We start from the raw sequence: 13,555 nt of genomic DNA, 5'->3' as shown, positions 1-13,555 counted from the left end.
CCATGAATCAAAGGATTTTATTTTAACTGTTATGCTAAAGTTACATAATTACCCTTATAACAATTTTTATTTATTTAATTATTCCTAAATTCCTATTGGTGCATTAATGCACACAATAGTTGCTAGAAACATTTGAACCTAGTTTTTTTTTTCTCTCTCTCTCTCTCTCTCTCTCTATATATATATATATATATATATATATATATATATATATATAAATGTTCATGTGAGATAATGCTAATTTTATGAGACATGAGGACGCGATCCTAACCGCTCATCTTGGAGATCAAATAATAAAATAAAAGGAAAAATCCAAAAATTATTTTTTTAATAATTATTTTTGTTATTTAATAAAAAAAGGAAAAAAATCAACATTTTTTTCGAAATATAAGTGAAATATTCTAATCATATTATACTGTAAATAATCAAATCGAACTTTCAGAATATTAGAATATTTTAACATTCTACAAAAATTGGTAGATATGCTAAAATATTATAATATTTTACTTAAATTGTTAAATTTGTTAGAATATTCTAATATTCTATTAGATTTTTTTAAATATTTATAGTTTAACATTCTAAAAATTCGATTTGAATATTTACAATATAATATTCTAGTAGAATATTTCATGTATATTTTGAAAAAAAAAATGTATTTTTTTATTTTTTGAATAAAATAAATGACAAAAATAATATTTAAACTTATTTCAAAAAAATTCATTTATTTTGCATTTAAAAAATATTTTTTTAATCTCCAAAATGAATAACTAAGATTGCGTACCCATGTCTCACAAAATATGATGGTCTCATATGAACTTATTATATATATATATATATATATATATATATATATATATATATATATATATATATATATATATAATAAGTTCATATGAGACCATCATATTTTGTGAGACACGGGTACACAATCTTAGGTGCTGTTTGTTTTAAAAAAAAAACCCACTTCAGACCACTTATTGCTGCGCCGCGCAGCACACGCGCAACACTTGACCTTTCGCAGCTGTTTGTTTTCCTGAAGACTTATGACTTAAAAACTGTTGCGTGTGTGCTGCGTGGTGCAACACTTATTGCTGCGCCGCGCAGCACACGCGCAACACTTGACCTTTCGCAGCTGTTTGTTTTCCTGGAGACTTCTGACTTAAAACTGCTGCGTGTGTGCTGCGTGGCGCAACACTAAACCAACTGCTTCAAACATCTTCGCGCCTTACTTTAACTTACTGCAACAGTCTGCAGACGTTAAAAAACAAACATATTTTTTATTAAATGCTGCAACCTTTTGTTCCACCTCTTATGCTACAGAGGATTGCAGAGGTGGTTCGCAGACTTAAGACATTTTCGCTTCGAAAAAACAAACAACACCTTAGTCATTCATTTTGGAGATCAAATTTTTTTTTTTAAATGCAAAATAAATGAAATTTTTCGTACGGTCCAGTGCGGTTTTATATGGTTTGAAAATTTTGAAACTACAAACCAAACTGATCACGACATTTCGAAAATTTGAAACTGCAAGCCAAACTATAAAACCAAACTGATGACCGGTTTGGTCGGTTTCACTGTTTGAAACCGAACCATAAACACCATAGTAGAAACAGTTTCTTGGGAGGACATCTAGCTAACAGGTAAAATGGATTTTTTTTGTCCTCATAATGCAATAATAACAAAAATTATAGAACATTAACAAAGAATAAAGCGTTCATATGGCCAAAGCACCATTATATCTCTTAACAAACCTATCAATTTTAGATTGAGTTCGGAGGTCCAATTGTAAAATTTCATCTTGTTAAGCTAAACGAGGCTTTTTTTTTCTTCATGTAAACTGTTTAGTTGGGCCACAACTCTCTATTGGAAACATTTCGGGCCGGAGTTATATAAATTGGCCTAGGGTTTTTATATCATCTCCTGCCGTCTACTGAATATCACCACTGCAAGAGGTAAAGAAGGTAGAGTCGCCGTCGCCGTACTTTGTACCGGAGTAATCCCGCTATCTCTACACGTTTATATTCCGTCCGTTTTTATCAGCTCCTTGTATATGTAATCATACATGTTATGCGTGTCACTCTCTGTTATTTATGTATTATTTATCGAAGGATTACAATGTCTACGAGACTTTGTTAGTAATGATGTCTGCATACTTGTTTCAAATCATGTTGAAGTTGTACTGTTTGTATGTTCTTTTGTGGAGGTTAGACGTTGCGTAAAAATTAGAGTTTCATATTTGCCTTCGTATGCTGATTACATTTCCTTTTGTCTATATAGCATATGTTGATTGTTCTGTAGTGTAGAGCTTTAATACTCATTTGATCTTATGCTGGATCGCATCATTGACTAAGGCTGTGATTAACAGTATCTAGAAGATGGCGTATGCAGCGATGAAACCAACAAAGCCAGGGCTAGAAGAGCCTCAAGAACAGATTCACAAGATTAGGATCACTCTTTCCTCCAAGAATGTTAAGAATCTTGAAAAGGGTCCGTGTTCTTTCAACCTCAGTTATTTCAGCAGATCCTTTAGCTTATCTGTTCATTCTTGTGTATGTAGTTATGGTGTTTAGGGAAATTTTTGTTCTTCATTGGTGTACTAACGAAATGGCTGCCATGTTCTAATAATCATTTGATGTCTATATTAGTGATTGTTTAGAAGAGTCTTGACTAACTTTTTTGGATTGGGGATTTGTGACAGTGTGTGCTGATTTGGTTCGTGGTGCAAAGGACAAGAAGTTGAGAGTTAAGGGACCAGTTAGAATGCCCACCAAGGTTCTTAATATCACAACCAGGAAGTCTCCTTGTGGTGAAGGTAATTCGACTTTTCATTTTGCTTGTGTTTTACTACAAATTCATCTTTATTTCTAATGAAAGAACAACATTTTGATTTTTGCATTTGATGTTTGTAATAATGTAGGAACAAACACATGGGACAGATTTGAGCTTCGAGTTCACAAACGTGTGATTGATCTTTTCAGCTCACCTGATGTTGTGAAGCAAATCACCTCCATCACCATTGAACCTGGTGTTGAGGTTGAGGTCACCATTGCTGATTCTTAGATTGCTGAGTGTTGTTTGCCTTGCCCTATACATTTACTATGTTTTATCTTTTGGGTAAGATTTCATGTAGGATTAAATACTTTTTGCAATTTTGGAAGTATTTCAAATGAAGATATTCAGAGTTATGTTTATCTTTAATCTATTGTATTTTTATCAACTTAGTGCATTTCAATGTTCATGCCCATTTTGATATTTTCTATTGGTGTGTAGTTTCATGTGAGATATTGAATCCAATTACTAAAACCATTCAGACTATTTAGAAGTAATACAAAATTGGTGATCCTATTTAACACGTAGATCTTTTTTTTTTGACAGTATATTTTAACATAATTATGAATCCACCCAACGACAATATCCTTAAAAAAGACTCGTACTAATTTGATTTTTTTGGAGCTTTTTGCTAGTAGTAGCAATTTTGTAATTTGATGAAATTTTGAATTAATCCACTACACAATGAGCGATCACTCTGTTTAAAAGGTTAAAAAAAGTTCGAGTTTGTTGATATAAACGTGACCACTGTGGTCATATTTTGTGATTATTCCTTAATTATATTTCTTGTACTAGTAGTTACACATAAGCGGTGACCTTAAAAGACATTCTACAATGGCGTGATTTATCTATTTCTCAGTCGACCTCAATCATGCATGAATACTCTTTTCTCGTGAAAAGTATGGCCTTAAAACCTAATTTTATTTATTTTATCTCTAGCCCTAAATAAAAACACCATATAAAGTAGAACAAAAGAAGATTAGATACAAATAAGTGAATAACTACATATGTGCAACCCTCCGCAGATTTACAAAGAACACTACCATCTTCACATAGACCCAATCTTTGAAGTCATCAAGAAACAAAAAAAAGCTACGTCCCACACGGCCGTTAAAAAGTAAAGCACCACATGATATCCAAAACCCAGTAGCAAAACCAGCTCCCCCACCAATATAGAACCATACCCAAAATTCATCTAGACCTTCTCCATCACCCTTACTTTTACCAATGACAGATGGTATTTCATCTTCTTCGTCTCCAGGACATTTTGTAATAAGGGGAGGTCCACATAATCCTTTGTTTCCATCGTATCTTGAAGGCTCAAAGGATTGGAGTTGAGTGCTAGATGGAATTCTACCCGACAAATTATTACATGAGACGTCTAGGTAATCCAATAAACTCATTTGAAACATGCTTGATGGTATATCTCCCGACAAATTGTTTTTAGATAAATCCAAAGCTAAAAGTTTTTTCATCGGACCCATATTACGTGGAATCTCTCCACGAAGAGCGTTCCCTGATAAGTTTAATGCAATGAGTTCATAAAGATTGGTGATCTCATATGAGATTTGTCCTGTTAAATTGTTGCTTGACAGGTCAATGCTCTTCAACAATCTCAAATTGTTAATGAATTCACGCTCATCTCCTAGCCACTCAACCATTGCATGGTCAGCATAAGCAACACCATCTCTACCTAAATGGAAATACGATGAGTAATCATATCGTAGATCTTGTACTTGTGTGAATCCTTCTTGAACCATGCTAGTAAGATTGTTCAAACATGAAGGAATGGTTCCATGGAGATTGTTTATTGACAAATCCAAGATTTGAAGGTTTTCTAATTGACATAATTGTAAAGGCATGGTTCCGAAGAAATTGTTTGATCTTAGGATAAGAACATACAACCCCAATAAGTTTTCCCCAATCCAAACAGACACGTTACCCGAAAACTTGTTGCCCCCTAAATTCAATGAGTTTAAACTCGTGCAATTCTTTAAAGACATGGGTAATTCTCCAGAGAAGTTATTGTCGTATAAATACAATACCTTGAGTTTGATCAAAGATTCAACTGAAGTAGGAATCCTTCCAGATAGGTTGTTGTGTCCCATATTTAGAACTTTTAGCTGTTTGAAATTCCATAAACAATCTGGAAGTTCCCCGGTTAAAAAGTTGTGGGAGAGGTCAAGAACTTGTAAAAACCCATCAACAATTTGGCATAAAAAGGAAATCCCTCCATAGAATTTGTTTTTCGAGAGATTTAATGATGCCACAGTGGAAGAAACATTAGGTATTGGACCATAGAAGTTGTTGGAACTCAAATCTATGACCGAACCAAAGTCAAAATTCGATGACAAATTTGGTACTTTTCCGCTGATGTTATTGGAAGAGAGATTGAAATAATGTAATCGTGAAGGCCATGTGTCCCAAAAATCAAGAGGAATTGTGTCTGATATTCTAGTGTTAGAAATATCAAGACGAGTAAGATGTTTGAGATTTTGAATCCATTTTGGGAATTGAGGCCCTAAATTGCAAGAGCTTAGATCAATCGCCTCTGCATAAGAAAGGTTTGACATGGGATCTATGGAAGGAACTCCTTCGAGTGAGTTTTTTGAAAGATCGATTATAGAAACCTTTGAGTTTCCAATGTTTACAGAGATGACACCTCTAAGATTATTGAAAGAAACGTCAAGGGTTTCAAGCTTGGGTAGTTCCCACACTTTCTCACTTATAGTTCCATTTAAGTGATTATGAGATAGACACAAGTATCCTAGGTTTGAAAAGCTTTGGATCTCATTGGGTAATGACCCTGTAAATTGGCTCCTTGAAACTGACAACCATTGTAATGTACGTGATGTGCATCCAGACAAGTTGTTCAGAAAATCAGGAAGGTTGACAATAGCAAAGTTGTTTTCCAATCTAAAAACTTCCAAACTACAGAGGTTACCAAGATATTTTGGTATCCCATCTAAGACGTTGTTAGAGAGCAAAAGAAAGCGGAGCTTATTGTTGGTTAATGGGAACAACCAACTATACATGGATGAGGTGAGATTGTTGTTTCTAAGATCAAGGAATTCAATAGATGAAGAAGAGTTGACAAAAGAAGAATATAGATCCATGATTTGAGAGAGCTCACATTCTTGCAAACTTAAATGTGATAGTTTTCGAAGACCCAAAACTACATTAACCCAATCGTTTGCTTTGGACATGGAGATCCCATCCATCTCAAGATGTTACAAATAAGATAAATGAGACATCCATTCCAGATTTTCAACTCTACATATTCCAGCATATCCAAGGAGAAGCTCTTCTAAGTTGGTGAGGTTTCCAAACTCTAGAGGAATGGTTCCATAAAGAGAGTTATGGGAGAGGTCAAGGTAACTTAATTCGGTCAAGGAACCAAGTGAGGCAGGAATGATTCCATTAAAACCATTTTTGCTAATATCAAGGTACCTTAATTGAGTCATGGAACCAATGAACGTGTGAATGGGTCCATGAAAAGAATTGAAGGAAAGTTGAAGATGATTCAAGTTGCTTAAGTTAAGCAACGAATGGCTAATCTTACCTCCAAGACCACTGTGCCATAGTTCGAGCTCTGTGACATGACCAGTTTCGTTGTTGCATGTGACTCCGAACCACTTACAACAATCGTCTTCTTCAGCTTTCCATGTATAGAGATGACCATTGGGGTCTTGAATTCTATCTTTGAAATCAAGGAGAGCATGTCTCTCTTTATCAGAGCACTTATTGACAACACCTTTATCATCTCCTCCTCCTCCTCCTCCCACTGCTACCAATTGGTTAGTAGTTGTAGTCTCAGTGAGTAGCAAGAGAAGTGAGAAGATTATAAACACACAAGGGTTCATGATGTAAGTGCACATGTTGGTGATTTTTGGTTTGTATTGATGCATATATGAAACGCCACACCCCCTTAAGGTTATAAGAAGAATCTTTCATGTGGATTATACCTCAAATTGGCGCCTATTTGTGTGGACCACACAACACTCAAAATTGTGATGTTTGAACGAAAGTATAAGACAAATTAAAAATGAATAAATGCAATGAGTTGCCCAAGTTAGACGTCAAAGACTTGGAAATTTGTATTTATTTTAAATATCTTTTCCAAACTTGTGGTAGATTTTGGCCCTCATAATATGTGATGTAACTCCCAAAAATTAAAAAAAAAACTATATCAAATACCATAAATATCCATGAAATTTGGAATATGATATTCTTTTGAGTCTAAGAATTTAATGAGTAGGAAATGAATTTTTCCTACTTAGACTAAATAGTTAACTTGTATAATTCAAGCCGACTTGTTTAAGTGAACCCAAGTTGGTCCATTTGGATTTAGCCCATGGTGTTTATTGTTTTAAAAAAATATTTTAACTAAAAGCGCTAGCTATGACTCAAAATTTTAAAATGATTAAAGAAATTTACAAATTTATTATAACCTTTTTAAGAATGTAGACTTGATTTAATTTATGATCTATATTAGGGGCGTATTTCTTTCTTTATACATGTTGTGCCTACAAATGGTAAAAACACACGTATCTGATGGATACCCGACATTAGGATTGTAATTGACTGAGGACGGGCATAGATACAATATGCCCGAAGTTAAAAGATAGGGACAAGGACAGGGAAAGCATACCCCTAGTTTAATCGAACCCGAACCAAACAATATGACGTTGTTCACAAACAATATCAATTTCATAATATCAGAATTTCACAAGCAATATGAGTATTTCACAAACAATAGAGTATGTGAATTCACACCTTATCAAGATAGTATTAGGTTTGATATAGTGTTTGATAAAACTAAATAATAAGTAGCATTCATTTGTCATTCAAAGGAGAACATACAAGGTCCAAGTAGAGGCGCACATGGTCCTAGTAAATTTGGTTTTAGATTTTTTTATATCCGGATCGGATATAATCAAATCCAGCCAATTTCAGATTTTGGATAATCCAGACTAAATTTTAGTTGGAAATTATAGGATCCGGTCGAAACCCATGGATAGATTTTTTTTAGATGTTGGTGGGAAATTATTTTTTTTTAGATAAAAAGGTATCCTACAGAAAATCCTATTGGATTTTTTTTTGTAACCAAATAAAATAATATAGGGGTCGGATTATTTTACAGATAAAAAGCTTTGGATCCGTTTTGTGCACCTCTAGGCCCAACTGTTCCTATGAAACTTTGATCATGTAAAGCATACCAGACGATAGACGTAATACCATCCATGGCGTGAGAATTAAATCGTGGAATGCAAATAGTTAACGAAGCTGTCTAGGTTTTGAACGTAGGCCTCCATTTTAAAATTTCATTTCCCAACCATTAAGCTCTATGATCAACATGCATATTGATTTAAATATGTAAAACACGTATTAAACCTCAAATGTTATCAAACAAAACTGTACACAAGAATGTTACAAACTTCTTAACGATTGTAAACCACTTTAAACACTCACTACTCTTGTCTTTGTTCATCAAAAACATACAACATTAATTGCACCTAAAAATTCGTTTATCTTTAGTACAACACCTCAGAATTGTCACCTAGCCTTTTGGGTACTCTTCACTCCAAAAAACTTACATGGCTCGGGTGCATGCATGCTTAATTATTATATATAATTGTCGTGCGATAGGCCTTAAAAGAATGAATGTTTGGCAGGAGCTCGGCCAACAGCCCTCATCAAATTAGCCACTTCCAAGATCCTTGCCACTTTCGTCCCTCTCTTTGCCTCTGCAGTCGCTCTCCTTTCTTCTGCTTTCCTTCGAGCTTTTGCTATGTCATTCTGCATTTTCTCCATTGCTTTTGCTCGTTTCTCCTCCAGTTTTCTCTACACCAACAAATATCATGTTCGTATAACATTTAAACAATCTTTATAACGACTTTGATTCAGCATGTAGCTTAATATATATATATATATATATATATATATATATATATATATATATATATATATATATATATATATATATATATATATATGAAAAGGAAATCAGTTAATCTTCTCACATCGGATCTTTACTATCCACTCTCCTATCTCAAAATCGGGAATAAAAATCGCTATCTGAAAATCGATTTCAGTGCATATAAGGGTTGTACTATGTTCATTTGAAGTTGTGTCCGAAGATAGATTAGTACTACAGGGTTCTCTAAAAGTTTAAGTTGATTTTTAGTACTATTGCATAAAGATAATGTATTAACAAAATGACAAAAACTACTGCTATGATTACCAATTAAAAGACTTTTCGTTAACACCTAACAGGATACGTGTGCATGCTTTGACCAGTAAGAAGAATCGTACGCACCTCAACTTTCTTCATCCACAAACTGGATTTCTGAACCTGTTCATTCTCCCACCCGTTGATGATCGCATCATCACGTTTGAATCGATTATTGATCTTTGAGATTTTGGCGTTTTGCCAAGCGGATATCTTCGATTCGACCTCATCTTTCTTCACCCTCTGAACGGACACCTCGCTATGGTTTCCACCGGCGGTGATCATGGAACTTGTGCCACCCTGTGGTCTAGTCGGCGGCGCCATAGGATTATTATCTGGCACGATCGCTAACGGATTAGTTTCTCTCATATCTTCCTCACCAATCCTTTCCAGATTACTGCTTCCATTGTTGGTGTTCATACTGTTCACTCCCTCGCTGATTTCGCTTCCGTTTATGGCAGTTCCGGCCAAGACCAGGGCATTAAACTCTCTGCTCATGGTGGTGAAGTTTTCACTTTCGGTGCTGGTTACTGAGAGGGATGAGGATCGGTGGCTGGTGGTTTCCCAGGGCTCACGGTGAGGGCGGTAGGGTGGTGGTGGAAGTGGGGAGGTTAGAGCATGGATTTCTCTAATGTTTTCATCATCATCGCCTTGTTCTTGATCATGTGAAGAAGAAAGTGTTTGATCATTGAACATGTTTGTCTTCTGGGAAGATAACAAAACAGAAAGAACAAGAATTAGAGCTTGGAGAAAAAGGTTTGGGAAGGAGAGAAAATGGCGTAATCACAATATAAAGTATGCATTACGATGGTATGATTAATGATGTTGGGTTAATTAAGCAAAAGAAAAAAAAAATACTAAGCAAATAATAACCACAAAAAAGAAAGATGACTTTGCATGGAGTGTAGACTCAAACATCTCTTCGGTAAGAAGTACTTATCATGTTTTCCTTATTAAATTTTTCTAACATATTTATTTATTAGAGGTGATAAAAATCACAAGCTATGTTGCTCGTTTTGGTGTTATAACATCTTTTAAAAGTAATTATTATTAATATCAAGATGGACTAATGAGTTCCATTTACTTAGCGAGACAGGAATATATTCGGAGTGACAAATATGGACTTAGGAATACGAGATCCGGTGAAAGCACCCATGGGTACAAGTTTCTAAGGGGCAACACCCTTTGTGTGGTCTAGGGGCAGCGCCCCTTGCGGGGTCTAAGGGGTAGAGCGTCTGACGGTGGTTACATAATTATGATGTAATAATCAGTTATGTGCCAACGAGGGAACCTTGCCTGTCCACATCTCGTGAGGCGTTTTGACAACCTTCTTAGTTGAGACTAGATTAAGGATATTGGCGGCAGTCTCTAAGATATACCCCCAAAATGAGATATGTAACGAAGGTCGACTCATCATGGAACAAACTATGTCCAACAATGTTCGATTGCACCTCTCAGCCACACCATTGAGCTGTGGTGTTCTAGGTGGCGTCAATTGTGAAACAATTCCACATTCCTTAAGATAGTCGTGGAACTTGATACTAAGATACTCATCACCCCTATCAGATCTGAGCATCTTTATCTTCTTGCCCAATTGATTATCCACTTCTTGTTTAAACTCTTTGAACTTTTCAAAGGTTTTCGACTTGTGCTTGATTAAGTAGATTTACCCATATCTGCTATAATCATCCGTCAAAGTCACATAGAAATGGTTTACATCCCTTATGGTGGATCTGAAGGGGCCACACACATCTGTGTGTACGAGATCCAACAATCCCTCACCTCTTTCACAAATACCAGTGAAAGATGATTTAGTCATCTTTCCAAGTAAACAAGATTCGCACGTGTCTTCTGACTTTAGCTCAAATGACTCCAAGACTCCATCCTTTTGGAGTTGGGCAATGCGCTTCTTGTTGACATGTCCAAGATGAAAATGCCAAAAGCATGCATTGTCTAAACCATTAGACGAATCAATATGCAACACATTATTTCCTAAGTTATCTACTACCATCACAGTTTCATATATACCATTACAAGGCAATGCTTCAAAATATAAAGTACCATTATAGAAAGCATTAATAGAACCAACTTCATTATTAAATGAAAATCTAAAACCTTGTCTGTACAAACCATGAAAAGAAATAATATTCCTCGTCATCTCGGACGAGTAGCAACAATTATTCAACTCTAATCCTAACCCACTACTAAGCACTAAAGAATAGATCCTGGTCTTGGCGACAAGCGACAATTTCCTATTCCCTATTATCAGGTTCATCTTCCCATGCTCCATATCCCTACTTCTTCTTAGGCCCTGCAAATAAGAACAAATGTGAAAACTACATCCTGTATCAAGGACCCAATAACTAGCATGTGATGAGTTATTAGATTAAATAATATAAATACCTGCGAAGGAGGGCTTTATCTTCCCATCCTTGATGTTATGCAAGTATTTCAGGCAGCTTTGTTTCCACTGCCCCTTCTCGTGACAGTAGAAGCACGTTGCTTCTTTAGGATCGGATGATGGAGTGGCAGAACCGACTTTACTTTTGGATCCATTAGAAGAGGATCCATAATGGGACTTTCCCTTATGGCTCTTAGAGGGAGCTTTCCTCTTTTTCCCTTTACCATGTCCTATAGCGAGGACCGGGGTAGCAGCAGTAGGGGTGGACTCAACAGCTTTGCCTTTAAGTCCACTTTCAGCAGTTCTTAACAAACCTTGAAGCTTGCTCAAGGTGACTTCCTCCTTGTTCATATGACAAGTCATCTTGAACTGATCATGGCAAGGAGGTAAAGAGTGTAGAATTATATCAATCTCTAACTCTTCGTCAAAGTTGACATTCAACTTGAGCAGGCGATCCACATACCTTTGCATCCTTTGCAAGTGGCTCGTGATGAACTCTCCATCTTTCACCTGGGTTGTTATCAACGAGGCGACAATCTCATACCTTTCTTGATACACGCTTTGATGATACTTTTCCATCAAATCTTGACACATGTCATAAGGCCAGTAGTCCTCGTAGAACCACTGTAGCTCAGGAGTCACAGTGGCTACCATAATACACGACACCTTTGTCGCGTCCTCTTCGTGAGCCCTATACTCAACTATTTGTTCAGCAGTAGCTTTAATTTCATCTATCTCTTTCAGTTCTTTGTCGAGGACGTATTCTTTCTCATCGTATCGCAGGGCCATCGAATGTTGCGAATTCAATCATTAAATTGGATCCATAGAAAGCGACCTACCCACAAATGTTCAAAAGAGAAAATGAGCTTGAGGAGTTGGAGTTCGAGCCAGAAGCGTTGTTTGAGCCAAACATCTGAAAAAGAAATGGAACAAAGATTTGATTAGATAAAGAATCCTTAATATAACACCCAAATGAAATATTAAGGCTAGGACCCAACACAATAATTCACAATTCGGAAGAGGGACGCCGTAATCCAACTAAAAATTATTTGAAGGTATGTAAATGACGATTTACCCATTCCACCACGAAAAACGAAATGAAGAATTAGGTTTTAAATGAAATGAAATTCCTAGATTCTTTTGAGATTCATTGAATTTTTAATGGCATGTTTAATCTCGATTATGCCCTTCAAGTTTGTGACTGGGATACCGAGGATCACAAACAAGGTGTGAATAACCATGAAAATTAGCTTGGCACTCTCGATGTCGTTTACCACCTAATCAATGTGTCGGTTAACCACACACGCTCCATTGATCTATGGTAATTCTCGAGCTACCCTTTGCCACCTTTGTTAGTCCAAGTTAGTGTGCCGGTTAACCACATACGCTCCACTAATGACTTGGCAAGGTGTAAAGTGCAATTTCATGGAATAACATCTTTTTCATATTTTTCCTAAAGTAACTAAGATTGGGAATTTATAAAAACATTTAGTTACTTTATAATATTCATTATACTTATTAATGAGGAATTAATGTCGTATCCTACCCGTTCGGCTAACGACCCACCACCAATCAAGGAAGCGGAGGGTGAGAGTGGACACCCATTCAACCGCCATTTTATTGGCAGTTTTCTTATACCCCCTTATAGATTAGCTTCGTGAATGAGGCCTACTAACGGTAAGACTGACTTATCTTATACATACACACACACACACATATATATATATATATACATATTAATCTTTTAATATTATAATAGTATAAGGGTTGTATTTTAAACTTTTAAAACACTAGGGTTTTAGAATTGAATATTTCAAAATTAAAACTTTTAATCAAATTTTAAATTCCAAAACTTGAGGGAAATTTTTGAATTTTTTTCAAAACTTCTAAATCAAATTTTAAATAATTAAACTTATCACATAATTTGAACATTATCTTAAAATTTGACCATTATCCTTCAATTAAATGAGGATATTCATGACCATTACAAAAAATTTATTTTTAAATAGATAAAACAATTTAAGGTAATGATCCTTATCTAATTTAGGCTTGAAATCCAAAAAATCTGCAACAGACGAACCGAATCGTTGAGT

At 35.5% G+C, this 13,555-nt stretch overlaps 2 protein-coding genes and 1 pseudogene across 3 annotated transcripts; 1 reads left to right on the top strand and 2 right to left on the bottom strand.

Annotated features, from left to right (window-relative positions):
* Positions 1–1,836: 1,836 nt before the first annotated feature.
* Positions 1,837–3,217, top strand: LOC145055098 (small ribosomal subunit protein uS10y). 2 transcript variants are annotated; one of them, XM_079003384.1, is made up of 4 exons: positions 1,837–1,993; positions 2,366–2,487; positions 2,699–2,812; positions 2,918–3,217. In XM_079003384.1, exons 2-4 carry the CDS (start codon positions 2,376–2,378, stop codon positions 3,058–3,060), a joined length of 369 nt encoding a protein of 122 aa, XP_078859510.1. In that variant the 5' UTR covers positions 1,837–1,993; positions 2,366–2,375; the 3' UTR covers positions 3,061–3,217. The 2 variants fall into 2 exon arrangements, with proteins under 2 accessions (XP_078859510.1, XP_078859511.1); XM_079003385.1 differs by having other exon boundaries at positions 1,840–1,961.
* Positions 3,218–3,830: 613 nt separating this feature from the next.
* Positions 3,831–6,741, bottom strand: LOC145050909 (receptor-like protein EIX2; annotated as a pseudogene).
* A 1,476-nt stretch (positions 6,742–8,217) lies between these two features.
* On the bottom strand, positions 8,218–9,924 carry LOC145055097 (remorin 4.1-like). The gene is made up of 2 exons (XM_079003383.1): positions 9,149–9,924; positions 8,218–8,673 (listed from the first exon to the last, which is right to left on the bottom strand). Exons 1-2 carry the CDS (start codon positions 9,755–9,757, stop codon positions 8,482–8,484), a joined length of 801 nt encoding a protein of 266 aa, XP_078859509.1. The 5' UTR covers positions 9,758–9,924; the 3' UTR covers positions 8,218–8,481.
* Positions 9,925–13,555: the final 3,631 nt, after the last annotated feature.

Source organism: Lactuca serriola, chromosome 5 (assembly GCF_051521515.1).
Source record: "Lactuca serriola cultivar US96UC23 chromosome 5, Lser_US96UC23_V15, whole genome shotgun sequence".
In the NCBI taxonomy this organism is placed as follows: domain Eukaryota; kingdom Viridiplantae; phylum Streptophyta; class Magnoliopsida; order Asterales; family Asteraceae; genus Lactuca; species Lactuca serriola.
Note: the sequence above shows the minus strand (reverse complement) of the source record. Positions and strands in the feature narration are given on the sequence as shown.

Bases quoted from the DNA above. Each gene is read 5' to 3' on its own strand.
- LOC145055098 (XM_079003384.1), top strand. From the start codon at position 2,376: ATGGCGTATGCAGCGATGAAACCAACAAAGCCAGGGCTAGAAGAGCCT. The intron at 2,488-2,698 runs GTCCGTGTTCTT...GATTTGTGACAG, and splicing joins TGTTAAGAATCTTGAAAAGG to TGTGTGCTGATTTGGTTCGT. The intron at 2,813-2,917 runs GTAATTCGACTT...GTAATAATGTAG, and splicing joins GAAGTCTCCTTGTGGTGAAG to GAACAAACACATGGGACAGA.
- LOC145055097 (XM_079003383.1), bottom strand. From the start codon at position 9,757: ATGTTCAATGATCAAACACTTTCTTCTTCACATGATCAAGAACAAGGC. The intron at 8,674-9,148 runs GTGCGTACGATT...TTGTTGGTGTAG, and splicing joins TGTGGATGAAGAAAGTTGAG to AGAAAACTGGAGGAGAAACG.